The sequence below is a fragment of the Austrofundulus limnaeus genome, unplaced genomic scaffold (genome assembly GCF_001266775.1).
Source record: "Austrofundulus limnaeus strain Quisiro unplaced genomic scaffold, Austrofundulus_limnaeus-1.0 Scaffold72, whole genome shotgun sequence".
Taxonomy (NCBI): domain Eukaryota; kingdom Metazoa; phylum Chordata; class Actinopteri; order Cyprinodontiformes; family Rivulidae; genus Austrofundulus; species Austrofundulus limnaeus.
This window is the reverse complement of record NW_013952474.1, coordinates 113632-129187: the sequence shown is the minus strand read 5'-3', so window position 1 is coordinate 129187 and position 15556 is coordinate 113632. Positions and strand designations below refer to the sequence as shown.

Genomic DNA, 15556 nt, shown 5'->3' with positions numbered 1-15556 from the left:
CTCATAAATAGTTATGAGACAGTATCTCATAAATAATTATGAGACAGTATCTCATAATTATGAGATAGTAATTCATAATTATGACTTAGCTATCTCATAATTATGAGATAGTATCTCATAATTATGAGATAGTATCTCATAAATAATTATGAGACAGTATCTCATAATTATGAGATACTATCATAATTATGAGATAGTATCTCATAATTATGAGATAGTATCTCATAAATAATTATGAGACAGTATCTCATAATTATGAGATACTATCATAATTATGAGATAGTATCTCATAATTATGAGATAACTAAGTCATAATTATGAGACAGTATCTCATAAATAATTATGAGACAGTATCTCATAATTATGAGATACTATCATAATTATGAGATAGTATCTCATAATTATGAGATAGCTAAGTCATAATTATGAGATAGTATCTCATAAATAATTATGAGACAGTATCTCATAAATAATTATGAGACAGTATCTCGTAATTATGAGATAGCTAAGTCATAATTATGAGATAGTATCTCATAAATAATTATGAGACAGTATCTCATAATTATGAGATAATATCTCATAATTATGAGATAGCTAAGTCATAATTATGAGATAGTATCTCATAAATAATTATGAGACAATATCTCATAATTATGAGATACTATCATAATTATGAGATAGTATCTCATAATTATGACTTAGCTATCTCATGAGATAGCTAAGTCATAATTATGAGATCCAAGTTTTATTTTTTTTATCAGGGTGGCAGAAATGGGCTTCCACAGTCGTAACCTCKCCTCCTCAGAATATTTGAAAAATCCCTTTATAATGAAGAAAAGCTGCCTGACCTGCTTCCTGYTTCAGTTGAAGCCCCGCCCACTGAGGGAAATCTGGGTGAGTTCGGCGAGCTGCGGCACGTTGTTGTCTACTGCCCGACCATGAGTGTGGAGGTAAGTTAAACTTTTTATATGTTTTAAACTTTTTCATGTGTTTACAGAAGAAAGGTGGGTGGGTTTCATGTGTCTGTTTTTATTTGATTGACCAGGCATTGTTTAATAAAGCAGCGGAGGAGGTGAAGGTCCTGAAACAGAGACCGGATCAGGGAGATCTGGGTTCTCTGTACGGTTTATATAAACAAGCCACAGCAGGGGACGTTAACACAGGTGAGCTTAAATGGATAGAAATGTTTTTTTTCTCTCTCTCTTTTTTTGGAGAAACAGAAAACCTTTCAGACTTTGTTGATGTTGAGTAATAAGCTAAATTTGTGAAGCTGAGGTTTTTTAAAAAAAATGAGGTCCAACGAGTTGACTTCATCATCAGGGCTGTTTCTCAATTCATGGTCTGGGTMCAGCCCATGAATTGAGAAACAGCCCAGGACTCATAACCAGTTAGAACTGAATATATTCAGTTTCCCCTAAAAGTTATTTAAAATACTGTTTTCTTGTTACTATTTAGATTATTTGTATGAACTCCAGTGTATTTTGGACTCTAAATCTTTTCTGAAAGTGTCTTGCATTTAAATAATGATGTCAGATGTAAGGTATAAATACAAACATGTTTTGCAGAACTGATTCATTTTTCATTCATTTTACTTTCAGATCGTCCAGGAGTCTTTGATTTTGCAGGAAAGGCGAAATGGGACGCATGGAACGCTAACAAAGGTTTTTAATATTGATATTAAAAAAATCAATGCATGGATAAGTTTGTTGTAAGTTTATATTTTCTAAATCTAAACTTTCCCATCTAATCTTTATTTGAACAGGTCTGACCAAAGAACAAGCGATGGGGGCTTACATCGAGTTAGTGGAGAAGCTGAAAGAAAAATATGGATTCTCAAACAGCAGCTAGGACTGATGTTTTATCGTTTTCACATTTTGTGTTAAAGCAGTCCAGATGTTTGGCAGCGGGGTGATAAACAGTCAGTATCCTACCTGTAGTAGATGGGTGGTGGTGGTTTTTATGTGCATTTGAGGCTGGATTTACATAATTTTATGCCATTAAATTGATAAAATGTGGATGTTTTTCATGGCCRTAAGTCGAGCTGGACTGATGAACAAATATCTAGTCAGAGCAGAGACAAGATTGGAGTACATTGCTACGATCTAAAACTAACTCCTGTTTAAAATAAAACTGCAAGCAGTGATGAAGACCCTACACACACCCAGGCGATCTGGACTGGTCTGGCTGACTCTGGTGTCTGATTTAAAGCTGCTCAGATGATGTATGCAATTGTTGTTGTTGTTTTAAATACAGAACATAAATGCACAGATTTTGTGGACAGGAAAACTATAAAATAAACACTTGGTCTCATGCTCTGAAACATGGTTTGAGTGTTTGTCTGTTAGGGTTAGGTCTGTAGGTCTAAAACCGGTCTGATTGTGGTGCATGAATGTGTTTTGGTCACATGCATACAGGTGAAACTGACTGGGTATCAGTTCATTGTAGGTTTTAAAAAGCTGAAATCTGAGATCTGTTTAACCCTCAGAAGGTCTCGTTTAGACAAATCAACCTCACATTTATTGTTTTAATTCATAGGTTTTTGATGATGCAAAAAAATAAATCACAACTATTCCTGATCAAACCTAATAAGTGAGGACCAGAGTTGCTGTCTGTGTACAGGAAATGGAAAAGGAGAACACATCGCTCAGTCCCCCACAAAGCTGTGAAATTTCTCCCATTAAAATGCCCKTCATATCAAATTTTTGTATTAGAATGCATTTTTGGAAAGATAACATTGATAACATTGCAAGAAAAAAGTTACACTGGTGAGATTAACAACAGATATTCACATGAGAAGTAACAGGAAGTGATGTCAAGTGGGATGTCTGATTGTGAACAGAGCATTTCTATGACTAAAAACAGTCTAAAGAAACCTAATGAAGTTCATTGTGTCTATATGATCAATCTTAAAACTTTTTCTTAATTACTAGACATTTGTTATTTTTATGTCTTTACAGACATACCTGACATGTTTCGACGAGTACTTCCGGCTTCATCGGAGGTGTCAAAGCTGATGTTTGAAGATGGCAGTACTCGTCGAAACATGTCAGGTATGTCTGGAAAGACATAAAAATAACAAAGTGTCTAGTGATAAACTGGTGTGTATCGTAAGCCCACCCACACAGACCAATATTTGCRTTTTGACTCCCACCACCCACTGGAACACAAGTTAGGAGTGATCAGGACTCTGTACCACAGAGCAGACAGTGTCCCTACAAACCCAGGAGCCAGGCAGAAAGAGAAATCACACACACGACAGGCCCTGGAGCAGTGTGGTTATCCTGACTGGGCTTTCCTGAAAGCAGACAGGAATCACAGACAGGATTCCATGCAACCTTCAGGTGAAAATGAAGACCCCAAACCCAGACCCAAACCAGTGGTTATTCTGTATGTTAAGGGTGTTTCGGAGAAACWGAGACWTTTATTTTCTAAACATGATGTCCCAGTGGCTTTCAAACCCCAAAACACATTACGGCAAAGGCTGGTTCACCCCAAAGATCCGGTGCCCCGGCACAAACAGAGCAATGTTGTATATGCTGTTAAGTGCCAGGAGGACTGCGACCAGTTATACATTGGGGAAACAAAGCAGCCACTGTTCAAAAGAAGGTCCCAACACAGACGAGCTAATTCTAGTGGCCAGAACTCTGCAGTTTTCACTCATTTACAGGCCAGCGGTCACTCTTTCAGAGATGAGGATGTTCTCATTCTTGATAGGGAGGAATGTTGGTTTGAGAGAGGAGTAAAAGAAGCCATTTTGTGAAGAAAGACCGTCCATCATTAAACAGAGGTGGAGGCCTCCGTTTTCAGTTGTCCCCCTCCTACAGCGCGGCCATTGCCAGTATCACTCCACCCCCTGTTAACAATAGATGTTAATTAGGTGTCAATGATAGCCATGTGATGTGAGTATCAGTCACATGGAGGCAGGGCTTAAAAGCCTGAATTTTGCCTGAAACTCTCAGACTGAAGAAGTCTCTTGGAGGAGAGAAGAAACGTTTCATTAGAGAAGAACCCGTCCAGAAGACCTATACAATTTTTTTCTTTTTGATTTTTTACCTGGATTACTGAGATGCATCAGGACAAAGTGTCTGGTAATTAAGAAAAAGTTTTAAAATCTAAAGAAACATCAGATTATTCATTAGTTTATTTTGAGTCACTGTCAGAGAGAAGTGGGATTTTAAACATTGTTTCAATAAACAAAGACCAGGGAGTTCCTTTAGAGTTCCCCTTTGATGTCACTTCCTGTTTCCCTTTGAGCCAAGTTCAACAGAAAATATATCAGTTGTGTGACAAAATGGTTAGAATTGTGTGTTATGCCAATTTTATGTGCCATTAAGATGTTTTCTTTGACTTATATTTGAAGGATTATGCACATCACAGGGACTTCAAATTTGTTTTAATTTTATCAAAATTATTTCAAACTCTCATAAACCATCAGTTACTTTACTGCCCTCTAGTGTTTGTTAGGGAAAAAATCAACCACATTGAAATCTGATAAACACATCTTTTGATTTTTTTAATCATAGAATAATGCATTCCTTTCAGTAACGGTTTCTTTATTTTTTACCTCTATTCCTCTGCTATCAATTTTATATGAATCCACCAGGTGAGGTTCTGCTTTTATGTTTGAGAGCCGCCAACTTACCTGAAGGAGGCGCCTCTTTCATGGGAGTATGTTTCTGTCTCTCATCTTATCCCACAAGATGTGCACAAGTAAACATTTAGTACAAAACCATAAGTACACATACATGCAGCAGGCTGAAGTACCTGTAAAGAGTACTGCTTACTTCTCATAGCATCAGTGGCCTATAGACCAGACTGCGTTATTTTCAAGGTTTGACCAAGTCAGCTTTAGCCTGGTTGTTTTACAGCACTGGGTGATTTTACCATACCATCTTTATTTATAGAGCACTTTAAACACCTACAGGACCAAAGTGATGTRCACATAATAAAACATGCATACATTCATTTAAAAATTAGACTAAAACTTCAGAATGGAAAAGGGTAAAATTATTTTATTTTCACATAGTTTTGTAAATATGTACAGTAAATCAAATGTCTTCAGGCTGACGTAAGAACCTTTTACTCAGATACAATTTCAAGATAAATCAAATTAAGTTCATAAATGTACACGTTTCTGCCTGCACGTTCACCCATCTGTCAGGGAAATGTTAGCGACTGTTCGATCACAGCTCCAGGGTGTCCACGGGGAGTCCTCTGGTCACGAGGCTGCCCGGAGAGCAGGGCAGCAGGGACACCTGGGTGTGAGGAGAGCCGCTGTTGCTGAACGAGCCGCGATGCTGCCGGCGCCGACTGGGCAGGTGTTGAATGAGTCTCCATCKCCTCCACCTCCTCTTCAGCTCCTGCTGCACCTGTAAGTATGCACCACTCAGAAACTATCCACGCTTTCCAAAACTGACGTTTGATCAAAGGGTCTGTCCAGGTCTTTTACCTCTCCGTTCATGAAGCAGTAGAGGACCGCCACCACGAAACCCTTACAGATGAGGGAAGAGAGGTCAAATATGCGATTGCTTGTTTTCTGCGTTAAGTCGTCATTTCTCYTCTATAAACTGATTAATTCACCTGTGTGGACGACAGAGCCAGCTCTGCAAACATCCAGATCTTAAACACGGAGCTGCTGAACTCCACAGGCAGGAAAACGAACAGAATGTAGTGCAGACCGAACAGGGCCACCAGGAAGAAGGTGGATTTGATCAGCCTCCTGTGGGACGAACAACAACAAGCTCAAGAGTTCATTTCTACGTTAAAGGCTGAAACTTCCCCGATACAAACTCAGTCCCAACGACTCACCAATAAGACACTGTTCTTGGGAATTAAAACCAATGAAAATATAACATTTAGCAAATAAAATACGATCACAGCAGAACACTGGTACACAAGTTGAAAACTACTAACTTGTACTGGCTGAATTCATTCCTCTGTGCATCTGGCATTCTGAGTTTGTCCACCAATATCCTCAAAATTCCCAAGAAAAAGATTAGATTGACCTTTAAAACCACAAAACAGTATTTGTTATTTATTTTCAAAAGCATTAAGTTGTGTAATATAGGACTCTTAGAATACATATATAAAAGCTAATTGTAGCATGTTAGCATTAATGGGTTACTTGGCTAGAATATTTGGCAGGCTAAGCTGTTCAAAACAAAGTTTAGCTTGTTAGCATAGACCAGATTTCTGACACTAAATGACACTTCCAACTCGGAGATAAAAAATAAACGATATAGAAAGGGGAGAGTTACTCTTTTATGTATTTGTACATATTTAAACAGCAGAATATGTCTCTGTGCTGTTGTTAGTATTTCCTAAGTATAATAAAGCATTTAATAGATGGTATTAATATAGTACTAAAGCTATGTGTGGGGGTAAACTAGTGAGTGTTTTATGTGAATGTGAGCATGTCAATGCTTACTATATAAGATTATGTAGACATAATGTAATCACAATCCCCTCCAAAAACAGATTAAAACATACGGAAAATTTACAATTTATTAAGAATTTTGAGTGAGATATCCTTTAGAAGTTGGTTATTTTTAGACAAAAAAGTTCTGATTGAAGTAGAAACCATGTAGTTTAACAGGTTGGTAAACACTTTTTTGTTTGCCTCTAATCTCATGAGAAACTGCATCCTAATGTTGTGGACATTTGTTTTATTTATACTGGTTGTCTTTATACCGAGGGAATTTTAGGTTTATGTTTTTTTAAGTAAAATTTTTTGTTTATATGTTTTAACTGTTAGTTTTGCAAAATAATTTTCATTTTTATAAGGTTTTACTAATCATAAATAGGGGGAATTAAAATGAGCACAAAGCGAAGATAAAACTGGTGAGGCCACCAAATTTTGAGGGGTGGGATGGGGGGCGTAGCCCCTCCTGGCCACCCTCACTTGTTACGCCCCTGGTGATTGACAGGTGCAGTTCCCCTGTGGCCCTATGGCTGTGATGGGGACAGGAATTCAAATTTGTGTCTGTTGAGTCATTATTCTGTACCGTTGTCCACTCCCTGGCCAAGCAGCAGCGCTCTGAGGAGATCACCCCGAGATCAGCTGACAGGAGGAGTGCTGCAGCACCTCCACGGTCCAAACTCCTGTAGGACTTGCATGTCCACCACTTTAAACACCTACACCGCTGGCGAGGGAGTGCATGCCCTGCGCGAGTTCCCAAAGTACCCACCGAGCCTTGCAGAGCAAGAGCAACGTGCTCACTCGCACTTCAAACCCCTCTACAGTAATAACAGTCTGCACACATTTTTTTCCTCTTTCATAAAAAGCTCAAATCGGGACATTTCTGGGGACAGTTTTAGCCGGGGAAAAGTCGTCCAAAACGGGGACATCTGGTCACCGTAGCTTGTTAGTGTGGCTTAGCACATGCGTCAAATAAATGGTTTTAGTTATGATGTTGCTAATTTTTATGTTTGTTTTTTGTGTATACTAAAGCCAGTTACTGAAAAATCTTTAGAGTTAATGTTTATTGTCCTAATTTAATTTGTTTTTACATTTTTAGATTCGCTAGTAGCTACAAAATGTTTGAGATAAGCTAAGCTAACTAGCTAAAATGACAACCATGAGCTAAGAAAATATTGCCACATGAGGGGTGTGACTGTCTACTTTTAGCCTTTGAGAATAAGAGTTTGGTTTTTTTTTTCAGAATATGAAAAGGTTTTTGAAATATTTAAAGTAAACAATAAATTGTTTTACACATATAGTTAGAAGAACTGGCACTCGAAGTATCCACCAAATCCATTTGTGTCTCCTGGTTTCCCAACAGCTTTGACAAAACAAACAAAACAAACAAACAAACAAAAAGAGATACAGTTAAGATACATGATATTCTAAAATAATGCAATAATTTGCATAAATTTTGAGTTTTTGATTTGTCACTCCAAACTTTCTGAAGGCATTTAAAACTTTTTTCTTTAATTCAGCTGCCTTTTCACTCATTTTCTGTCTAGTTCAGAAAGGAATATTTTGTTTTTCTTGTTTGACTTAAAATTATTCAGACATAGAAAGACCTCTAATCTCAAAATGAACCAGTATTGTGTCAACATAAACGAGTAGGCAAAACACTATTTTTAAATTGACTCTTGAGGTGTATTTTTACTGACAGCACCTGTAGTAAATTTTAACAAGCACAAAATAAGAGCTGAGCTGAAAACTAAATATAAAATACGTAGATGATTAACTTAAACTAACATTTGTATGGCAAGCTAAACAACTCAAAATGTAGTTTAGCTTGTTAGCATGGCTTAGCAAATGCCAAGAGATCAAGCTAAGCTAAGCCAAACTCAACTCGTTATAGTGGTTTATGCCATTGCAAAATATTAAGTTGTGCTTGGAAAGCTGAACTAAGTTGACTGCAGTTAAGCTTATTAGCATGGGTTAGCGTAACTTATGCTGTGTTCACACCGAACGCGATTTCAGCTTCAAAATCGCAGCCAACGCTGAAGTTGGTCACTTGTGCACTTTGAGGTCAGACGCAGGTCAGCTCTTGAAGCGCTGCACGACAACAGCCKCCCCGCCCCTCCCTCCTCTGTCGGGCTCTGTTTAATGTCGGACRAGGAAGTGGCTTTGCTTTATTTACAGAGAGCAAGAGCATGTCACGTTCATCAGATAATTAATTCATAATTAATTCACCAGATAATTCAGAGTAGAGGCTCACAGCTCGCTTTCAGGACTATTTTTGTCCCGAGTCCAGTCTGATGAGTCGCTGCCACGCATTGGTGCTGATATCTCCTGTCAGGACACGACTGCAGGCACTCGATTTCAGCTAAAGAGCTCCTCTCCATCTGTTTCAGGTTAGTGGACATCATTCAGTAAACTGTCCCGTCAGGAAATATGTCTCTACGTCACACAGTGGAGTCTCTCTGATAGGTTGACGCGGCGCGTCGAGCTGCAAAAGTTCAGATTTTCTAACTTCAGCGATTTGCGCCTCAGCACGTCGAACGCTCAGATCGTTCAAATCGTACTGCTCTAATCGCGCTTGAGGCGCAGCAGCACTTCCCGACGCTGCTTGAAGCGCGTCCACCATAGACTTTGTATGTAAACCTGATGCTCCTGATGCTGAAATCGCGTTCGGTGTGAACGCACCATTACGGTAAATGAACATAGTTTAGCTCGTTGGCATAACTTATCACATGCCAGGCTCTCAAGCTAAACTAAGCCAAACTCAAATTATCCTGATGCATCTCAAACAGAGAATCTATTCATGCAAAGCTATTGAGTTAATTTGTGTTGAGCAAGCTAAGCTAACCTGAACAAATTTAAGCTTGTTAGCATGCCTCATCACATGGTAAACTATGTTTGGTAAGCTAAACTTTTCATTTGCAGTGTATAGATTTGTTTTGAAATTTGCACAGTGATGCCAATGGATGAAGACAACACATTTTTAGCTCCTTACCCTTCATCTTCATAAAAATACTTAGCGCAACCCCAGGAGATGATAACAATAAGTGGACAGCCTGTTTAAAAACAATAAATTTAGGTTAAATCATCAGAAACCTTAAAGAGCTGTTGACATGTCACAGGTAAAGACAAATCGGTGCGATGCACATGAGGATTTACCCCAGCTTARGAGGATGTACCAGGCGAGGTGTTTCTTCAGGGAGAAGAAGGAGCGGCTCACCAGGATGAAGAGGAAGTGACCCTCCACCAGCAGCCAGCTGTAGTTGGCGAGGATGGAGTAGTTGGAAAACATCAGCACGATTTTACACCCCACCTGCCACACGAGTTTATAAAGAAAAAAAAATAGATAAGGTATGATTTTCAACAGGTAAATATATTTGGGTGGCCAGTTAGGAGGCTAACAAAGTTATAGAGGTGCCCCCCCGGAAACCCACTTATTGGCACCCCTGGTTTAAACCTTAAAAAAWTAATTAGTCACCATTTTGTCTGAATTCAATAAAACAGGAACAAAACAGGCTTCTTGATGCAGTTAGAAGATTAAAAACAAAAATAAATATGTTGTATTGAAAGAGAAAGTCCAGTTTTACCGGATAGTCGTCACAGTGATAGAGCTCTTTGTTGGTGAAGAGCAGACTGTCTCTGATGAAGATGAAGATGGCTCTCAGGATGAAGGAGACAAACAGCTGAATGTGAATGTGGTTCCTGGTACAGTGGAGCTTTCTTAAGATAAACATTAAGCCGGTTTTAAAAACAAGTTTAACTGACGGWGAGCAAACGACACTTCAGATTTGAATGGGTTTGATGCTGGGACAATAGAAAACCGTTTCCTCACCTGAACAGACTGAAAATGGTGATGGCGATGGTAAGAGAGACGAGGGAGAGTGTGTATCCAGCTGTGTACATGGTCTTCACGTAGGAGTAATATAAATGGGAATCTGCGGGCTGAACATTGGAAAGTCAACAAAACCAGTTTAAAAATGTGTCKTTAGGCATTAATTACTAAAAATTCTCTTAATCCGCTTCAAACTCTTAATACATTCAACTGCTCCTGATGCTTAATTTGATCCATGTGCCAACCAGTAAAGGGTATGTAAAGGCCACACATGGTAGTGTTATCAGGCAGATGCTGGAGTGCCCAACAGTTAGCCCGAGGTGGTGGTGGTGGTGGGGATTTGTTGTTCTGTGTGCCAAGCCTTATGAAACTCTATTCCCAGTAGTGGGGACGTTTCCTCTAATCAGCTAACAGCGAAACAAATTTTTCCATTCAGTGGATTAGCTTTGTCACTAATTTTGAACAACYGTTAGCAGATCAATTAGCTTCTGCTAAATTAGGTTTTGCCAAGTTTAAGTTACCTAACCACTAWCTAAGAAGCTAACATCAATAGGTTTGTGTCAGTCCCACCAGTCTTCAGCTCCAAGGAGACAAATACGTGATMCAGACTGAGTGACGGTCGTGTTAGCGGTTAGCAATTWGCTGKTRGTGTTAGCTTCTGTTAAATTAGGTTTTGTCAACTTAAGTCTGCTAACGGCTAACTTACATCAACAGGTTTGTGTCATTCCCACTAGTCTTCAACTTGAAGAAGATGAAGATGTGAAACGCAGACTGAGTGACAGTTATCTTAGCGGTTAGCGATTAGATGGTAGTGGTAGCTTCTTTTATTTTTCACAATTAGCRTTAGCAAAGCTATARTTTTTAATTAGTGGATTATAAGTTAGTGAAGCTAACTTTTTGGTTAGCTGTGCARAGCTGGCTGTGTCTGGGGTGGTACTGAAACAGAGAAGTATGGACTGACAATACTGCTGGTACAGGACCAAAGCACCCCCTTCTGCCAGGTCAGCTATCCGTTGTTCATCTTTCAACTCATGCACTTTATTTCCATTTCCACCACTTTTTCCTTATTAGCATTATATTGTATTTTTCTCAGTTTGATAACCTCTCTGTGTTTTCCTTTTGGCAGGTGGCTCTGTCAAAATCTCCTTTGTCATCTTTTCTTATTTTATTGACCTTCAGTAGGTCAGATGGGGATGGCTAATGGGTCGGAAGAGGCAGAAAACAACAACAACAACAAAACTGTAGACAAGCTCCTCCCACTGGACAATAGAAAACACCAACCTCTTCAAGAAATGACCCATTGAACGTGTAGCCACAGGCGTCTTCATGTGGGACAAGAAGATCTGTCCATCCATCAGCGGTGCAGTTTCGATGCACTTTACCTGCAAAGTATCAAACAAAAATCACAGCTGTTTTTCTTGGTTTAGTATAAAAATGCATTTGTACTTGGGAGAAAAACAACAAAGAAGTTAAGCAGCTCACGGTAACTACAGTATGCTGAGGAACTGACCTGTTACAGGGCAATAAAGTAGAAAATCAAACAATTTATCACTTTAATARTCTGATAAAGCTCCACAATTTGATATCATTTATATTCAAACCAATAATCTATAATTTCCCTGCACCCAGACTCACTGTTTGGATAGTAATCCTGACAGAGAAAAAGTTGTCCCGTCTCGTTATGAAAACAAATGAGTTTCCTCTGCAAATAATTAACTAACAGCACTGAAAATGGGTTCCAGTTAATACCACTGTGTTTGTATCTTACCTGCAGAGCTAAAAACATTGGGACACGGCTGAGACACGGTTTCCCCAAGAGAAGCAGGCGGCCAGCAGTTTAGGGCATCCCACATTCCGTTGCAGTAAACGCTGATGTTTTCTTGGAAACAAACAAACAAACAAACAAACAAAAAACTTTTTATATTTGCTGTGATTCCAGTAGAAAATTTGAGAAAAAAGCAGTGAATTTATGTTTAAAAAATGGGGGTGAAAATTTTATTCGTTTTATGGCTTAAATGCAGATTAAAACCACCAAAATCTTGTGTAAATTTTAGTGTGCAGTTTGATGACTGGCCACTAGATGTCACTAAAGAACATGACATTTTATTTTAAATGTTTTTATATAGGTTTTACTCATTTTACTGAAACAACAAACATTAAATCAGAGCTTCTAATTCCCTTAATGGCCATATAAAATATTTATTCTGTATATTTATTTACATAATTCTGAAAGTGACTTACCTGTTGCTTTGAGGGATTTAAAAAGTTGCAGGTCTTTTAGGCACTTCTCTTCCTCTTTTACAAGACTAACATGAGGATGGCAACTCATTGACGATTTTACCTGTAAAATAATAATAATTAAAAAAAACATGTATATTGTTGTTTTAATTATTTTTTTAACATCTCAATTTAGTTGAAGCCCCTTTTCTCACCTGGGGTAACAGAAACACCCCAATAAATCCAACTTTCTGCATCTTGTCTCCTTTATTCCTCCTCAGTCCAAACTCCGAACCGCAGGGTGATCAGGGTGAAAAGCGAGCATCCTGCCATGCAGCTGATAAATGAGCCCTGAAACTCAAACATGGGATAGGAATGTCCAGCAAAGTTCCCTAAAGTAGTCTGTGAAGTGCTTATATTAACGTGGCCTTGCTGACTTTCAAAATAAAACTTGARCGTTTTCCTACAGGTCGATGTAGCGCCTAGTTTGGTATTTTTATTATTTTTTACACTAGTAAATCAGCAATATAATTAAGCTACCTTTTCATGAATTTTCAAAACAGTAAAAAGCGCACGTGAGCATTCGTTCAGCGGCTTTTATTTTGAAATCTAAACAGCAATTTTGCGGTTTGGCTTCGTCGAAATTGACGTGCTCGTTCCCCGCCCCGCCCACCGTCGCTATGGTGACGGTAGCTCGCGCCGGTTGTGTTTCCCGTTCATTAAAACAGAAAAGTGTCACCGGGCACCGAAGTTTATGTTGTGGATAATGGCGGCCATGTTTAAAGACTCAAAAGCGTCCGCTTGTTTTGGGATTTAAGTAAGTTGTTGAGTTACGGTTAATATATATTTTTAATGTATTTACAAGTTTCACGTTCATTGACAAGGACAAAACCACTACAAAGCTAAAAACAGCTGGAGACGTCTGTTAGYCCAGTAGTTATTAGTGCGCATGCGTCAAATCCTTCACACACTTTCTTAAATAACTCCTGCTTGTTTTGGTAAGTTTCACCTGCTTTTCTRTTGATTTTTTATTTACGACTGTCATTATAACCTCGTTTTATCTGTGTTATATTGTGAGTTAACAAATATTTTTATATAAAAATTTGCCTAATAACTTTAAATTTCCTCCCAAATGAAGCTTTTTTTGTCCCAAGTGAAGCTGCTGTCTCTTCCTCCAGCCTTCTGTYATTTTTCTCCCGGAGGAGACCCCTTTTATGCCAGGATGGAAGTGGCTCAGTCTAGCTCTCAGATCCTCTCGAAGCCCCACAGGAGGAGAGGGACGCCTCTGCCCCTGAGCCAGCTGGTGGAGGAGAGCCGGAGCAGAACCAGCATCCCCAATCACCTGCTGGACTCAAGTACGCCCTAGCTGTCCACTCTGACTGATACAACATCTTGCTTATGGCCTGAACATTTGTCCTGAGTTATTCATACAGTAATTTATGTAAAGCTTCTCCTTTTATTTTATGTTTTACCTCTTTTTTATTTTTATTTTTATTTTTTAGAAATCTATGCCAAATTGAAAAGCAACAGGGAAATCGAAGCAGAACCTTCAGAGCTTCACTTCAGCGGGTTTGAGGTTGGGAAGAGTTACGTAAAGGTCCTGGTGAGGAAAGGTTTTGTTTCTGAGACTTTTTAAGAWTGTTCATAAACTGTACAGTTAGAACTGGTACAAACAAAGAAGAATTGGTTATGTTTAAGTACTTTGTATTCACAGTGGAGCTTTTATGCTGTTCATTTACTGTAAGAACAATAAATATCTTACCTGCTGCCAGTTGACTTTTGCACAAACTCAGTTTGGAGAAATTAAGTTTAACTCTGACCTGATTGATGAGCTAAGTCTGAGCAAGACCAAAGTGGATTCATGTTGTTTAAAACGAGTCCAGTCTTACAGGATCGTGTGAGCGCTGTTTGCACTGTCAGCATTATTTGATGATGTGAGTATTTCACTTCAGAACATGACTTCATTTACTGCAGAAACAGAGGACTGAAAGACTGATAACTGGATGATCCGTTTGAAAAGTTTCTGTTATTTTTTTAAATTCAGTCCAGATGTTTTCCATATGAGGTGCTAAGTCTGATCCATGTCTGATGTTTTTAAAGCGACCTCAGTCTGACAGGTCATGTCTCATTTCATCCAACTCCGAAGCCTGGTTTATACTTCAATACGATGTGAGAGAGCAGGTTAGTGATTACATCATTTATGATGTCTTTTCTCTGACCGTGTGTTTAACGTCAGGCTAAAGATGCAGCGGGGGATAAATTACCATCATTCCTTCCTCTGCCATCCTAATGTAGCACAGCTCATAGCCAACATGAGTGACAGAAGGATAGATAGGTAGATTCTTCACTCATTGATGTCTCGGGAGTTGGAGGAGGAAAAACTGAAGGCTTGAACATCAGTGCACGTTCACATACTCAATAGGATCAGAGCAGCTGCTCCTCTAAGCTGCCTGTCTTGCTAATTTGGCAAACAGCTTCTGGAAACAGATAGTTTTTAGCTAAATGACCTGCAGAAAGACGCACTGCACGGAGTGAGGCTCCACAGAGCGGCTCTGAACAAACATGCTAAGTTCTGACCAATCACATGCTGAGAGGCTCAAGGTCCGCAGGACAGAGTTCTGACTGGGGGCGATGTACACAACGAGCTGTCACCGGGGGCAGTTCTGCACTTTTTTGTCACTCATCAGTGTGAGCAACTTGAAGTCTAAACCAGCCGTGACTTTTAAAGGGGWTAGATCATAMAAAATCTACTTTTTAGCTCCTAAATACATTTTGTTGTGTACTTGGAGTCTCTAGGAGTGCAGAGAAGTTGAGTTCAGTCTCTCCTGGTGCTGCAAAGATATCTTTATCTTCTGTCTGAGTCATGTTTTTCAGTCTGTTCAGTTTTCTTAATTCTCTGTTACGTTGTTTGAACAATAACGTCACATTAAGGACAACTGATATTACCAACTTTTAAAAACTGTTACGGCCAGAGGTCTTTTTTCTATGTTTATACTAAAGCATGGAATGACATTCCTCAAAACATAAAGTCCATTTCAAAACTACAGCCCTTTAAGAAGAATCTTGTCTGCCAGTTGTGCTCATAGTTAGAC

The 15556-nt window shown here is 38.9% G+C and overlaps 3 protein-coding genes across 7 annotated transcripts in view; 2 read left to right on the top strand and 1 right to left on the bottom strand.

Moving 5' to 3' along the window:
- Positions 1-847: 847 nt before the first annotated feature.
- Positions 848-2320, top strand: LOC106519116 (acyl-CoA-binding protein). The gene is made up of 4 exons (XM_014010656.1): positions 848-950; positions 1046-1163; positions 1599-1661; positions 1763-2320. Exons 1-4 carry the CDS (start codon positions 939-941, stop codon positions 1846-1848), a joined length of 279 nt encoding a protein of 92 aa, XP_013866110.1. The 5' UTR covers positions 848-938; the 3' UTR covers positions 1849-2320.
- A 2672-nt stretch (positions 2321-4992) lies between these two features.
- Positions 4993-15556, bottom strand: part of sctr (secretin receptor) — a 12643-nt gene continuing 2079 nt past the window's right edge. Inside the window, exons 2-14 of one of the 3 annotated variants that reach the window (XM_014010654.1) lie at positions 12680-12815; positions 12489-12588; positions 12016-12126; positions 11529-11629; positions 10248-10357; positions 10003-10135; positions 9575-9728; positions 9411-9471; positions 7712-7781; positions 5914-6005; positions 5581-5719; positions 5450-5491; positions 4993-5369 (exon numbers count right to left, since the gene is read on the bottom strand). In XM_014010654.1, the coding sequence (XP_013866108.1) occupies positions 5184-5369; positions 5450-5491; positions 5581-5719; positions 5914-6005; positions 7712-7781; positions 9411-9471; positions 9575-9728; positions 10003-10135; positions 10248-10357; positions 11529-11629; positions 12016-12126; positions 12489-12588; positions 12680-12721 (1341 nt within the window). In that variant the 5' untranslated portion in view covers positions 12722-12815 and the 3' untranslated portion in view covers positions 4993-5183. Of the gene's footprint in view, positions 5370-5449; positions 5492-5580; positions 5720-5913; positions 6006-7711; positions 7782-9410; positions 9472-9574; positions 9729-10002; positions 10136-10247; positions 10358-11528; positions 11630-12015; positions 12127-12488; positions 12589-12679; positions 13457-15556 lie in introns of those variants that run through there. The other 2 variants (XM_014010653.1, XM_014010655.1) reach the window with 2 other exon arrangements.
- The window catches only part of cfap221 (cilia and flagella associated protein 221), a 38756-nt gene continuing 36300 nt past the window's right edge, over positions 13101-15556 (top strand). Inside the window, exons 1-3 of one of the 3 annotated variants that reach the window (XM_014010651.1) lie at positions 13101-13281; positions 13643-13819; positions 13967-14067. In XM_014010651.1, coding sequence (XP_013866105.1) covers positions 13687-13819; positions 13967-14067 — 234 coding nt within the window. In that variant the 5' untranslated portion in view covers positions 13101-13281; positions 13643-13686. Of the gene's footprint in view, positions 13463-13642; positions 13820-13966; positions 14068-14491; positions 14646-15556 lie in introns of those variants that run through there. The other 2 variants (XM_014010650.1, XM_014010652.1) reach the window with 2 other exon arrangements.